The 15,226-nt window shown below is 48.6% G+C and overlaps 1 protein-coding gene across 8 annotated transcripts in view; it reads right to left on the minus strand.

Moving 5' to 3' along the window:
* cep350 (centrosomal protein 350) overlaps positions 1-13,791 on the minus strand; it is a 40,552-nt gene extending 26,761 nt beyond the window's left edge. For 6 of the 8 annotated variants that reach the window (XM_062999429.1, XM_062999425.1, XM_062999428.1 and 3 more), the window contains exons 1-15: positions 13,705-13,791; positions 11,142-11,206; positions 9,225-9,381; positions 8,402-8,468; positions 7,778-7,821; positions 7,582-7,678; positions 6,355-6,460; positions 5,629-6,038; positions 4,095-4,205; positions 2,894-2,998; positions 2,704-2,811; positions 2,053-2,624; positions 1,818-1,930; positions 562-1,199; positions 242-389 (exon numbers count right to left, since the gene is read on the minus strand). In XM_062999429.1, the coding sequence (XP_062855499.1) occupies positions 242-389; positions 562-1,199; positions 1,818-1,930; positions 2,053-2,624; positions 2,704-2,811; positions 2,894-2,998; positions 4,095-4,205; positions 5,629-6,038; positions 6,355-6,460; positions 7,582-7,678; positions 7,778-7,821; positions 8,402-8,453 (2,504 nt within the window). In that variant the 5' untranslated portion in view covers positions 8,454-8,468; positions 9,225-9,381; positions 11,142-11,206; positions 13,705-13,791. Of the gene's footprint in view, positions 1-241; positions 390-561; positions 1,200-1,817; positions 1,931-2,052; positions 2,625-2,703; positions 2,812-2,893; positions 2,999-4,094; positions 4,206-5,628; positions 6,039-6,354; positions 6,461-7,581; positions 7,679-7,777; positions 7,822-8,401; positions 8,469-9,224; positions 9,382-11,141; positions 11,207-13,704 lie in introns of those variants that run through there. The other 2 variants (XM_062999424.1, XM_062999431.1) reach the window with 2 other exon arrangements.
* Positions 13,792-15,226: the final 1,435 nt, after the last annotated feature.

Genomic DNA, 15,226 nt, shown 5'->3' on the forward strand with positions numbered 1-15,226 from the left:
ACAGCTAATCAACAAACAGCATGGTTTAGTGGTTCAAAACAGGAGAACACTGCCCCCTAGTGACCACCTCTGAACATCACAGCCAATCAGCAAACAGCATGGTTTAGTGGTTCAAAAACAGGAGCACACTGCCCCCTAGTGACCCCCTCTATACATCACAGCCAATCAACAATCAGTATGGTTTATTAGTACAAAAGCCAGATCACACCGCCCCCTAGTGACCCCCTCTGTCCTAACTCACCTGTGGCTGTTTGCGTTCCTCCTCGATGCTGATTGGCTGCTGCCGCGGGAGGAAATGAAGTCATCCTCGTAGACCACGCCGTTCAGAGAGCCGTGAGCAGAGGGAGAGGAGCGGCGGGCAGGGGAACGCTCGGCTTCCAGGTCCATCCCTACACACACACACACACACACACACACACACACACACACGCGCGCACACACACGCGCGCGCACACACACACACACACACACACACACACACACACACACACACACACACACGTCAGTATAAGCTGACACCTGGATGGATGGATGAATAACAAGGTAAACAGTAAATTTTACCGTTGGTGTATTTGTGCAGATTTTTGGTGAAGATGTTGATCACGCTGTGCGGGCTCCCCTTGTTTAGCTCCTCCCACGGAGCCCGCGGGGCCACTAGGGGCCTGTACGGGGGCTGAAACCCCGCCTCCTTCTTGAACAGCGAGATCCGATCCCGGGCGTGGTTCCCATTCTGGATGGGACAGAACTCAGGAGCTTCGTCGGGGTCGGAGGCGCCGCCGTCGCTCAACAGCCCCTCGCTGATGGAGCCTCCGCTGGACTCGTGCGTCTCCATCGGAACGTCGCCGGCGGGAACCGGGTGTGGCTCGAGGGTCTGGCCCCAGGCCTCTCCGGTGCTGAAGCCGTACAGGCTCCCCACCCCGGGTAGTTCGCTCGCACCGTTTGGGATCCTTGACCTGGAATGGGGTCGCTCTCTCTCGGGCGGGCTCGGCGGTTTCCCCCCGCCGGCGCCGTGACCGACCAGTCTGCGCGCTTCGCTCTCGATCCGACTGGACAGGGAGGCGGCGCACGCCTTCAGGGCCTCCACGCGGGTCATCCGGCCGGACGCCCGGACGGGCTCGGGGTCGGCGCCGTGGCAGTCCGGCTCCAGGGAGAGAAGGTGGGAGAAGAACTGGCCTGAAGGGGGCGCCACCAAATCAGCCCTACACACGCACACACACACACACATAAGAAATAAACAAGACCTAAGAACCATTGAGCTGAAATCTAAAATCTGTGCTGCGCAGTGGAACCGGACCCACCACGACCCTGACCAGGATAAAGTCATTGATGAAATTAAATAAAACATAATTGGAATCACACACACACAAAAAAACAGAAATGAAACGTAAATTTGACTTCTAAGGGCTCTAAAGCAGCAGTTGTAGCTCAGAGTTTAAGGTGCTGGCCTAGTAATCAGAAGGTCAACGGTTCAAGTCCCACTTCTTAAATGTAAAGCATAAACTGGGAGAAAAACAGAAAACGTATTTAAATACATAAACACATTGACATTTGCGGCATTTAGCAGATGGTTTTATTCAGTTAAAGTAACTGAGGGTTCAGGGCCTCGCTTAGGGGCCCAACAGTGGCAACTTGGCGATGGTGGGGCTTGAACCGGCGACCTTCTGATTACTAGTCCAGTATCTTAACCGCTGAGCAACCGCTGTTTAAATACACATTCCAGCATGTGTGACGATTCATGCCCTTGTGGGTACCCGGGTCCTCACTTCTACAAACCTGACCCGTGTGTGTGAGTGTGTGTGTGTGTGTGTGTGTGTTACCTGCAGAGCGGTGAAGGTGTGTGTTCCGAGACCTCACTTGTGGACGGGCTGAGCGGTTCCAACCTCTTGTTCTCTTTATCTGATTCTCCGGAGGGTTGATAGACCGGCCGCGCCTACAACACACACACACACACACACACACACACACACACACTACTTTCAGACACATGGACACACACCTCAAAACACCACCGTGTGTGTGTGTGTGTGTGTGTGTGTGTGTGTGTGTGTGTACCCGCTGCATGGTGTGCTGGAGCAGCATCTTTGTGTACGTCTCCTGCAGCCGTGGATCCACACGCTGAGGGTTAGGATCGGGGGGAGGAGCCTGTAGCTTGACCACGCCCTCCTTTTGCTTCTTGTACAGCTCCTGCAGGCGTTGACTCCGCCTCTCATGCTCCTCCGCGAGACTCCGCCTCTCCTCGGCCTGCTTCCGCTTCCTCTCCTCCTGCTGCTTCGCCATGAAGCGCCGCACCGCGTCCGAATCGTAGTGCCGCCTCCGCCGCGGCGCGCTCTCCGCGCGGGGTTTGGAGGGGCTCCGTTCTGCCCTCCGCCGGCGGACTCCGTCCGGCACCTCCGCGGGCGCCGCGTCCAGCCGCAGGTCGTCCAAGATGCCGCGGATGTCCACGCTGAGGAGATCCACGCTGGACGAGTGACCTCGGTCGCCCCCTGCCGGCTTCGCGAAGGCGGCTTCCCTGGTCGTTCTGGACGGAGCCTCTTTGGATCTGGCGCCCCCTGTCGCTCTGGAGGGTTTCTCTGGGTGACGGGTCGAGTCCCGTCCCGGGGCGGAGCTGGAGCGAGGCGCGGCAGCTGCAGAGACAGACACGCTCAGGATACGACGCCCATATTTGGTCGGCGCACGCATTCGTAAGCACTTTGTTATGGTCACCTGTCCGGCCCGGTCTGTCTCCTGACCCAGCGCGGGTTTCCTGTGGTAAGGGTCCGAGCATCATCTTCACCAGCTTCTGCCCCTCTCGCCATGACGACGTGCTGATCGCTACGGAGACAGGGAAGGAAACAGGTGTAATTCATCTGATCAGCGTCTAATGTCTAGAAATAAATCTATTCCACGAACGGACCTGGTTTGGGCTCCGGAACCGATGCGGATCTGTGGATTTTCCTCACGGGTTTGGTCTTCTTCTCTTGTTGCTTCTGTTTCTCCGCTGATTTGTGCTTGACCCGCTCTGTAGGAAGAATACACACACATTGTTCCCCTAAGTTCCCCCAAATTTGATGTGTTGCCTGTTTAACCCTATAACACCAAGCGTATCATATTTGATACATGACTTTTAGAGACCTCTACATCATCAGTATGGATATTATTCTCCTAAAAAACCTGATGTGTACGATTAGATACACGTCTTCTGCCCCCCGACTGATTATTAACGTACTGCAGGCAGCAGAGGACCCCCAAACACCCCCCCCCCCCCCCTCTCTGTGAATCCTCGTGTGACTAAACGGGCACGAGTTCCCACAGACACACTTCGGACACTTGTGGAATGCCTTCCCAGAAAAGTGGACGCGGTTAAAGCTACAGCTCAGACGCGAGACCCAGGGTGCTTATCGGCCTGGTCACCTTCTCAACGAGCGCAACCGGGCGTGTCTGAGGGAGGGAAGGAGGATCGGGGGGTCAGCTCACATTCGCTGCAACAGTGACACCTAGTGTCTGCTCAAGGTACTGGCGCAGACGGCAGAGAGATGAATAGAGAATGGAGTGTTCCTTAATATGTGTTAAGGGCCGGGGGGGGGGGGGAATACGACACGTGTGCATGGCTTGGAGGAAGCACGTGTTCGCCAGCGTGCATCATTCCCTGTTTCTAGCCCAAGGGCGTCCTGCAGACACAACTGGGATTGTGACTGGGACAACTGGGACTGAATTAGATACGACTTAGTAGGAAAAAACTCAGTGTGGATTGCAAAAGGGAATTGGAAAGGACTAAATTGAAAAAAATTATCCGAACGACACGAGCGAGGTTCAGACAGCACCTACAGCAGACGAAAACGTCTCATAAGTACCCCTGTGAACCACCAGAGGGAAACTGTGCTCCTCGTCGTCATGGCAACAGACGATAAAAGATGCTCCACGTGGGCGCGCACCTTCCGTTCGGACCACCGCGTGAAGAGAGACGATAAATTTAACCTGCACTCAAAGAGACACACGCCCGGGTGGTGCAGCGGTGTATCACGCAAGCCCACAACCCCTGAGATCTGGGTTTGAATCTCAGACACGTAGGCCGAGTGTGTGTGTGTGTGTGTGTGTGTGTGTGTGTGTGTGTGTACCTGCGAGGTGATGTGTGAGGTCTTTATAAATCTGCCGGTTGAGCTTGAACTCCTGCTCGGCCCACGCCGTGCCGCCCGGAGCGCGGATCCTGACCTCGCTGGAGTTGAACCCTGTGAGGGCGCAGAGTTCCGATTCATCCTTACATCCATAAATCAGTTAACACGTGTCCATACTGATGAGCCAAAACATTAGGACCAGCTCCTGTATAGTTCAGATGAAGGGTGGGTGTGAGGTGTTCAGAGCCATGATGGGTCGGGAGTAGAACCTGCTCCATAATCTGGTGGTTCTTAGCTTCAAACTACCCATTTTGTCCAAAGATTTGAAGAGGTTGGGTTGAATCTCGTACGAGGAAGGCATTCATACTTTGACTTGGTGTCTGGTCTGGGTGCTTTCCTCGTACCGAGATTCAACCAACGATTCTTCTCCTGGTTAAGTTCTAGTCTAGTTTAAGGGACAGGACTTTGATACCCCTTTTCCACCAAAAAAAACGTGGTTCTTGAACCGGTTCTGTTCGGGTTTCTCTGAACCTTGGTGTTCTGTAGAGAACCGACGCGCGTTTCCACCAGTTTTTGAGAACCAAGCAGCATCATCATCGGTGGGTGTTACTTACTAAGAGTTAAGAGCAGTAATATCATGGTGGAGTGTGTGGATTATGTGCGAGCGTTTGTGCTGCTGTTACAGATGTTTGTTTTTATGTAAAAAGCATCGATCTAACTATCGGTGATGAGAAGACGTGACGTGTTCGTCTCAGTTGTTGTTTTATTTAGTTTATTGACGTGAGAGGAGTTTTGCGCTTCGGTTTCACCGCGACTCTCGGTGCAGATAACCGATTTACTCAGCGCTCGACTCGAACGGTGAAACATCATTAAAGTTCCACAACACGAACAAACATCTGTGTGAAATAACCATCAGACCCAGTCTAACATACCACGTGTATCCGTGTTTAACTGGATTTACTTCACGTGTGTTTATGCAGCTCGGGGAGTTTCGTTCTGTCCGGGTCACTTTTATCTCGTAATATCACACAGTTCATCTTTTTGAAAATATCAGCGGCAAACTGCCTCAAAATGTGATCAGGTGAAGTTTAAAAGATAAAAATGCAGCATTAAGCTCCATACGAGACCCCAGCGGACGCCGTTGTTGCTAACGCGCTGTGCTGTATACAACATGACACGCCCACTGACGGACGTCACGGTTCGGGCTGAATGACCAAGTATTCCGTGGTGCCAGATCGGCCCGGGATGATTCTTCTCCTGGTTAAGTTCTAGTCTAGTTTAAGGGACAGGACTTTGAGTGAATTTGAGAAACTACCAAACAGCTTCAGAGTCAGAATAATAGAAACTGTGAGTCTGAATCTCCCCAGTAGTACAGAACACCAATTATTAATATTAATATTTATTTACAGGACATGTTTAGCACTTTTGCCGTTTCGGACAATCGCATTTTACGGACCGGTGCTGCCCCCTTTGGTCCGTTAAATCGAGGTTCCTCTGTATATTTAGTCTTGTACTGACCCACAGGAACATCATCTACCTTTATAGATGGGCGCGGGGGGAGCCGGCGCCACCTTGCGCACTTTAGCGGCGGCTGGGTGGACGCCGTCGGCCTGCGCCGCCCCGACGCCCGGCGGCCGCTCCAGGCGCCCGGACGCTCCTCCTCCGTCTCCCCCGGCCGCCTCCTCCAGCTGCTCCCTCTGTTTCCTGATCCTCTCCTTCAGCTTCTCCAGCTTCTCGTCCGCCTGGCGCCGACGCAGCTTCTCCAGCCGCGCCGACCCCGGACTGACCTCCGACCCCGGCGGCGGGGGCGGGTCGTTGAGGACGCGGACGGTCGTGGCGTCCACCGCCGAGGAGCGCGTGCTGTCCAGAGAGGCGGAGTGGAGAGGGCGAGCGTCTCGGTCGTACACCTGCCGACTCTGGGACGGATCGGGGGGTGGAGACGCCGGCCTGCAACACACACACACACACTTTTAAATCTGTGGCAAAAGTTTGGGGAAGTCCCTTTCCTGTTTCAGCAGGTTTATGTACGCAAAGTGAGGTCTAGAAAAAACTCCAAATTCCTACAGGGACAATTACAGAAAAGTAATTCTTTATTATTATTTCTTGTGGTTTCACAACTGGATGTTTAACCCTATAATGCCAAGCGTATCATATTTGATACATGAGTTTTAGAGACCTCTACATCATCAGTATGGACATTATTTTCCTGTAAAACCTGATGTATACGATTAGATACACGTCTTCGGTCATTCTGTGATCATACCTGTGTGAGGTGTGGGTGTTGCCCTGCGTGCTGGCCCGCAGGGGGCTGCGTGAGCTCTTGTCCGGACTGTTCTTGGCTGCTGCATCGTCGTCCACGCTCCGCCTCCCTAAAGATCACAAACGCAACAGGTTATCACCAACTCCCATACGGACATCTTCTCGCCGCCCTCTCGACTAGACAGTAGGGGTCACTGTGGAGCTCCATCAGAGCGATCCAGCTAAGGGACCTGACGGGAACGTCCTGGTACCAGATACCACAGGACTCTTTCGGATGGCTTAGTGGATGACGTGGGGTCCAGGAGGTCATCGGTTGCCCTTGAACAAGGCCCTTAACATGCACTCTGCACAGGCTGCCAATCAGGGTCCTTACACGGCGTTTGAAGACCCCGCCCACATAGTCCGGTCATCCCGGCCTCTAGCAGAGACGTGTCTGCTACGGGCACTGCCGATTTTGCCCGCTAGATGGCGCCCAGTCGACCGGTGGCAACACGGAGGGGTTCAGGATCTCGGCCACCTTGTTGTTTTTGTTCCAAAAGTTTTTTAACCCACGGAGGGAGCAGGTGGGGGTCTGGTCTGCCCTAAGAGCAGGTATGTGTGAGTGAGTTTTGAGGGTGTCTGGGGGTATTTCTGTATCTGTTGTTATAGTAGGGTACAGTAGGCTTCGTGTTTATGCTCTTAAGCCATAAATAACTTTTTATTCCAGCTATGAATGCTGGTCAGGATAAGAGGACGACAGAAGCCTGAGAAGGTACAGGAGGCCATCAATGGAGAGCAGGAGCACACGGAGCATCATATTCTCGGACTATATCACCGACACGACCTCTCAGTCTCCTGCTTACACGATAAACGTACACGGTACAAAGCAGCCGGCCTGCGGAAAGCGCGGAGACCTCCACCACACAAAGTAGGAGCTTGTGTTGCCTGGCAACAGTCCAGGAACATCTGCGTCGGCGGGGGTAGAGAGAGAACGAAATCCATTCCCGATCGGTCTCGGCTTATTAACGTTAAACCGTGAGCACCGTCAGACGGGAGGTGGTGCCGCTCCGCCGAAGATCACAGCTCAAGTGTGAAACCATTCCTCTAGGCTGGAGTTTAGGGGGCGCCAGAGCGGGTCACAGACGAACCCCCTCGTCACACAACCCTGCCGTTCATCCGGGCTTGGGACGTGCACTACAACGTCCCCACAACGGCGTCACGTACCACCGTGAGGGGATTGCTCCCGCACTACCTCTGCGTCCGTGGGCGTGGTTCCTCTCCGGCTTCAGCGAGGTGACGAGAACTTCTGACACCACCGCCACCTCCAGCTGATTTTCAATGTGACGCAGCTGAAACACACACACACACACCACTTATAAACACCAAGACTCGTCCACGATAGCCTGTGTGTGTGTGTGTGTGTGTGTGTGTGTGTGAGTAACACTTACAGCAGCTTTGCTCTGGTTCAGATTCCTCCATGCAGATGAAAGCTCTGTGTGAACACACACACACACAACAACATAACAAACACTAATCCGACATCTTTAACTCGTCCCTCTCTCCTTTTGAGAAGTGGAGCATCTCGTATATAACCTGTGGGGTTGCGGAGGCTCCTGGAGGCGTCTGCTGCCTCCCTTTTCCACTGCATGATACCCTGTGGTGTGGTGTGGTGTCCATAAGCCAACCTATACGGTACCCAAGTACCTGTCCTGAATGTGGCTACCCTACTCGACCAGGGACCGAGCGTACCGAAGCTACATGGCCGTATGGGTGGGGCGAGAAACACCGCGGACCGCTGACCGGACAAACCCGAATCATTCGTTTGCTTTCTCACGTTCGTAATCCTGGTCAGGGTGGTGGTGGGTACGGCTTCTCTGAAATCACTGGTCAAACACGGTCGTGGACAATTTTCGTATCTCCGGTTCACCTCACTCGCACGTCTTTATACTGTGGCACGGGGAAGAATGTGCAAACTCCACACAGGACCCGAACCGCCCCACCGGGGGATCGAACCCAGGACCTTCGTGCTGTGAGACGACAGTGCTTTAAAGATCGTAGGGTTTGATACTGACCTGCATGTGAGTCCATTCCAGTCGCTTTGTCTCCTCTCGATTGACTTCCCATCTCTACTCCCACCTGCTGCACCCAAAACATCCAAATGTGATATATGAGATATATATATATACACCGATCAGCCAAAAGACCATATAGAAGCACTTTGTAGTTCTACAATTACTGACTGTAGTTTATCTGTTTCTCTACATGCTTTGTTACCCCCTTTCATGCTGTTCTTCAATGGTCAGGACCCCCACAGGACCACCACAGAGCAGGTATTATTTAGGTGGTGGATGATTCTCAGCACTGCAGTGACACTGACATGGTCCTGGTACGAGTGGATCAGACACAGCAGCGCTGCTGGAGTTTTTAAACACCGCGTCCACTCACTGTCCACTCTATGAGACACTCCTACCTAGTCGGTCCACCTTGTAGATGTAAAGTCAGAGACGATCGCTCATCTATCGCTGCTGTTTGAGTCGCTCATCTTCTAGACCTTCATCAGTGGTCACAGGACGCTGCCCACGGGGCGCTGTCGGCTGGATGTTTTTGGTCGGTGGACTGTTCTCAGTCCAGCATTGACAGTGAGGTGTTTAAAAACTCCAGCAGCGCTGCTGTGTCTGATCCACTCATACCAGCACAACACACACTAACACACCACCACCATGTCACCACCACCTAAATAATACTGACCATTGAAGAACAGGGTGAAAGGGGGTAACAAAGCATGCAGAGAAACAGATGGACTACAGTCAGTAATTGTAGAACTACAAAGTGCTTCTACAAAGGTCAGCAAACTGGGTTCAATCAGACAAACCAAGTGTCAGTTTTAATACCCACAATGCCACTCAGCTATGTGGAAGAGCTACATTGCATTCTGAATCTCTGAACTGACTTGGTCGTCATCACTTGCTTTGATGTCCCTCACACACGGTTCTGTTTATGAAGCCCTACCGGAAAAACATCCAGTGAGGAGAAGAGCGCCTACAGCTCAGCTCTGAAGTGAGACACACGTGAGCATTGTTACACGAGAGGTAAAACAACACACGCGTCTAATTAAACCTCTCGTAAAAAAATGAAACCAAACCAGAAATGCAATCATCATAAATCACTTTTAATAGACACACACTGTGATTTACAGGTTTCTACCACACACACACACACACACACACACACACACACACACACACACGCGCACACACACACACACACACACACACACACTCGCACGACCCGTCAGTCAGCAAACAAACCTGCAGGAAACGAGCGGTAAAGAAAAGCAGCTCGTGTTTCAGATACTCCACATTCCAGACTTGTCACGCACCCAGACGTAAGCACTTAAACACACACCGACACGCCCACATGACCGATCCATCAGTACACAGGTTTACTTCTCTCCCTCACACTGCATTCATATTATTATTATTATTATTATTATTATCAGTATTATTAATATTATAAGGGCAGGTGTAGCCTAGTGGTTAAGGCACTGGACTAGTAATCAAATGGTCAGTGGTTCAAGCCCCTTCACTGCCAGGATGCTGCTGTTGGGCCCTTGAGCAAAATTACTACTATTTAAACTTTATCATTATACATACTTTTTATTATTTAGTAGTATTATTACAATTATATTATTATTATTATTACACTAGATATTACTATACTATATTATTTTATTATACTATTGTTATTACAACTATAGTCACTATTAGTAATTAGTTATAATTACTATATTATTATTATTATATTATTATTATTGTTAATATTATTATTACTATATTATTATTACTGTTAGTTTTATTATTATATTATTGTCATTGTTAATACTATTATTATTTATGTTAATATTATTATTATATTATTATTATCGTGTTATTATTATTATTATTATATTATATTATTATTATTGTTAATATTATTATTATTATTATACATTTTTATTATATTATCTTAGTATTATATATTATATTATTATTATCGTATTATTATTGTATTATTATTGTTATTATTATATTATATTATTATTATTGTTAATATTATTATTATTATTATATTATATTATTATTATTGTTAATATTATTATTATTATTATATTATTATTATACATTTTTATTATATTATCTTAGTATTATATTATAATTGTTAATATTATTATTATTATTATTATATTAATTTTATATTATATTATTATAGTTAATATTATTATTAATATTATTATATATTATTATTATATTATTATTATCGTATTATTATTATTCTTGTATTATTATTATTATTATTATTATTATATTATTTTATTATTATTGTTAATATTATTATTATTATACATTTTTATTATATTATCTTAGTATTATATTATAATTGTTAATATTATTATTATTATATTATTTTAATATTATTAGTATTATCATTATATATTATTATTATATTATTTTAATATTATATTATTATACTTTTATTATAATATTATTATACATTATTATTATTAGAACTCATGGAACTTACAATCAAGAAATGTTCTTCACATGTACAGATGTGACAGGAAATACCAGCACCCTTGGTTCATCCCCCACTGATCACTGACCGGAGTTCCAGGAGGCCGGAGTTCTCCACACGTTCCACACACACACACGTTCCACAGATATTCCTCACACACGTCCCACACACACACACACACACACACACACACACACACACACACACACACACGATCCACTCTGCACTGCGACTGTCCCCAAACCGGTTGACTGAACTCACCTCACTGGAACGTTCTCAGAGATCCATGGCCTCCTCTCCTCCAGCCTGCAGCACACTGAGGGCTGCTGGGAAAAGAACGAGAGACACGCCCATTACGCTCGGTCCGTCCGTCCGTCCGGCCGCAGACTCATTTGATTAGGAATGGAAATGTAGGTGGTTAAAATCTGATCACATGATGCAGAAGTGACCGAAGATCTGATCACCTTCTTATATTATTATATTATACAATCCTTCTGATCGACACGAAGCTCTGGGATGAACCGGAACACCGACTGAGCATCAGCGCCCAGCCTTTCCACCGAATGGGCACAAATTCCCACAGACATACTTCATTACAGAACATCACATTAGCAGTCAAGTGACTTAGAGTTATGATCAAATACAATGCAAGGAACTGAGGGTTAAGGGCCTTGTTCAGGGGCCCAACAGTGGCGGAACTGGGGATTGAACCAACAACCCTCAAGTCTCGTGAGAAGCTTCTCAGAAGAGCGGCTGTTGTCCTAGCTGAAGAGATCACGCAGAGGTCGCTCTGTTTTCTAGATCCGTTTTGAAATGGGACGTCCGACAAGCTCACGGTCAGGCGTCCCAATACTTCTGACCACACAGTGCAGTTTAGCTATTCATGATGATAAAACTTCGGCGTCTGAAGAGACCGCCTGTAGATCTGAAGACCGCGTCACCGACGTAAACCGAAACGAAAGGAAAACACCCTTCGGTCCTCTGTGTTTCCACGGCAACAGGTAAACACGCCGATGCAGCATCGTAGCAACCGTCCCTGGCGACGGCGACGACGTCAGCTTTCATTCTTATCAACGTTTGTTAGGTCGCTATAGGAAACGGTACACAGCCAAGCACAGTGCCAAAGCGTCTCCTTCGTTCAGTGTCTGTTTCACCAGTGCTTTATCCTGGTCAGGGTCAAGGTGGGTCCGGTACATTGGGGGGGAAACCGGGAATACCCCGGACAAGACACACACATGCTCCAATTAACCCGACTGCACGTCTTTGGACTGTGGGAGGAAACCCACACGGACACTGGGAGAACATGCAAACTCGCTCGGTAGGGGATTCGAACCCATGCCATTCTTCAGGCGTAGCTTAGTGGTTTAGATACTGGACTAGTAATCAGAAGGCTGTTAGTTCAAGCCCCAGCAATGTTGGGCCCTTGAGCGAGGCCCTTAACCCTCAATTGCTCAGACTGTACACTGTCACAGTACCGTACGTCACTTTGGATAAGAGCGTCTGCTAATTGCCAAAAATGTAAATGAAACCGGAGCATCCGGAGGAAACCCCCCAAAGACACAAGGAGAACATGCAAAACTCCACACAGAAAGGACCCTGGTCGCCCAGCGAGGGATTCGAACCTAGAACCTTCTTCCGGCGAGGCGACGATCTTCAACATAAAGTTGATGCATGTTCTACAGAGAAGAAGAATCTTAGGGCAGCTGTAGCTGCAGCTTAGTGGTTAAGGTACTGGTCCAGTAATCAAAAGGTTGCTGGTTTAAGCCCCACCACTGCCACTGTGCCCCCTGGCCGCCATAATCGTGGTCAGAGTCATGGTGGGTCCGGTTTCACCAGGAAACACTGGGTGCAGGGCAGGATCACCCCGGACAGGGTGCCGATCCAATTCGGTTTCAGCCACCACCCCACCCACAGACACAGCCAATCACGCCTGTGTGGACGCCTGGCCGGCCGACAGCACCACTGACATTTCAGTAATAATAGCACCAGTACACTGACTAAGAACATTTAACACTTGTTGTGTACACACTATATAGCCAAAAGTATTCGGACACCCGACCATGAGCTCATCAGACGTCTGGCGATCTTATCAGCTAGAACAACAGCCGCTCTTGACTTGAGTATGTATGTGTATGGGAATTTGTGCCCGTTTAGTTAAAATATGACAGCATTCGTATGTCTGGGCGCTGAACGGCCTTCCCTAAACTGTTGCTGCAAAGTCAGAAGCATGTTTTGTCCCTTATATGACTGATTTATTACACCTGTGAGCAACTGTTCTGGCTGAAATACATGAACTCTATGATTAGAAGGGGTGTCCGAATATTTTTGACCATATAGTGCATCTTAGCCCGACTTTGGATCCTTGATCATCTTCCTTTAACCCTGCTGCTCCTATTAAATGCTCTAAATATCAATAAAACACTAAAATATAAATATAAATGATCCAAAACCGGGTGATCGGTAGCTCATGTAAACGCTTCTGCATTAGTGTGTGTGGAACTGTCACTGCCAGGCGTACTGCGCATGCGCATCAGCTCTAACCTACCGCTAACTTGAATTTTGTACACTTTAACACAATAACATCAATAAAACATCGCAATAAAACCCCGAATCGATCGATTACACAGCGGACATCAAAACGAGGCATTAATCGGTGTTTTTGATTCGGTGCGAGCGAATCGAAAGAGTCTGACTAACTCCTGAGGCTAACTGTTAGCCAACATGCTAACGGAGTCCCTAACACGGCGGAGTTACAAACTAATCCCGGCCTCGACATCTCGCCTTAATGTCGCCAAACATCACAACGCGTCTCGTTAAAACTTACCAGAAGCGATTATTAATCCCGTGCCGCGCGGTTTGTTGAGTATTTACCGGCTTTAGTGAAACGATCAGAGCGCCGTTGGCTAACACTCCGCCATTATACAAACAACTATTGCAGGAAGTTACCGAACTATCGCGAGAGTTTGACTTTGAGCGATTGATCTCGCGAGATCTCGCAGCAACAGGTTTGAAAGCGAGGTTGTGTTCCAATTCACGTACGGCAGCGGTGCACTTCTAATGAGACACATCCTAGGCTTTTTGGTCAGAGTCGCGGTGGATTGGCTGCTCTAAGTTGCTCACAGGTTTGAGTAAGTAATTGAGTGTAAAAGAGGAATAAGTGGGTGAAGTACAGCTTCATGGGTTCTGAGGACCTGGGTTTGATTCTCACCTTCCTGCCTTTGAAGTTTTCTCTCAGCTTCTGTGTGGGTTTCCTTTGGATATTCCGGTTTTCTCTCACCTCCCAAAGTATGCAGAAGGTGGATTGGCTGCTCTAAATCGGGCACATGTGCGAGTGAGTGAGTGATTGAGTTTGCGAATGTGTCACTCAAAGTCTAGACTGACTTGATTCATTCATTCATTCATTTGTTGTCTGTTTTATCACTGCTTTATCCTGGTCAGGGTCGAGGAGAAAACCCACACGGACACAGAGAGAACATGCAAACTCCACACAGAAGGGAATCGAACCTAGGACCTTCTTGCTTTAAAGTGACAGTGCCGCTCTCATTTACTGTACAGCATTAACGTCTGAATTTCTAACCTCAGTAGGTAATTCAGCAGGTGTTTACCCAGAAACCGCCACAAGGAGGCGCTATTAAACCACACTTCACTGTAAAACAACCCTGGTGACGCTGAGGCTGGCGCTCCTGGGCTGCTATAACAGCCTCCACTCCTCTGGAAAGCTTTCCTCCAGGTTTTGATGTACAGTATAATGTGGAAGATGAGGCCTGACTCACAGTCGGCGTTCCAATTTATTCAGAAAAGTGTTGGATGAAATCAGCACAAGGCAGAAATACATCTTGGACAAGGTGCCGTTTAATATCAGGCCAAATTTACAGCAGCCAATCCACCTACTGCATATTGTTTGAGGTGAAAGGAAACCGGAGTACCTGGAGGAAACCCAAGCAAGCATGGATCAAACATCCAATCAGGTCTTTAGGATTCATGTTGATGTGCAGTGTTACTTCTGTATGTTTTTGGAGATGGAAATACACCAGAACACCTGGAAGAACATGCAAAACTCCTCACGGACAGTGAAAGGAGGCGAGGCTCAAACCCAGGTCCCTGTGACCCAAGCTGTTGTGCCACACTCATGCTACCTGCTGTGCCAACCTCCCACCCTGCTTCACAAAAGTAACAGTAAAGAAAACCCTTGTTTACAATTAACAGGCACTGTGGACCTGGGTTCGAGTCTGTGATGGGTGTTTGGTATGTTCTCCACGTCTTTGTATAGGTTTCCTCCAGGCACTCCGGTTTCCATCCAGACCCCCCCCCCCCCCCCCCCGCCATGAAAAACAGCAACACCATGC

The sequence above is a fragment of the Trichomycterus rosablanca genome, chromosome 7, assembly GCF_030014385.1.
Source record: "Trichomycterus rosablanca isolate fTriRos1 chromosome 7, fTriRos1.hap1, whole genome shotgun sequence".
In the NCBI taxonomy this organism is placed as follows: domain Eukaryota; kingdom Metazoa; phylum Chordata; class Actinopteri; order Siluriformes; family Trichomycteridae; genus Trichomycterus; species Trichomycterus rosablanca.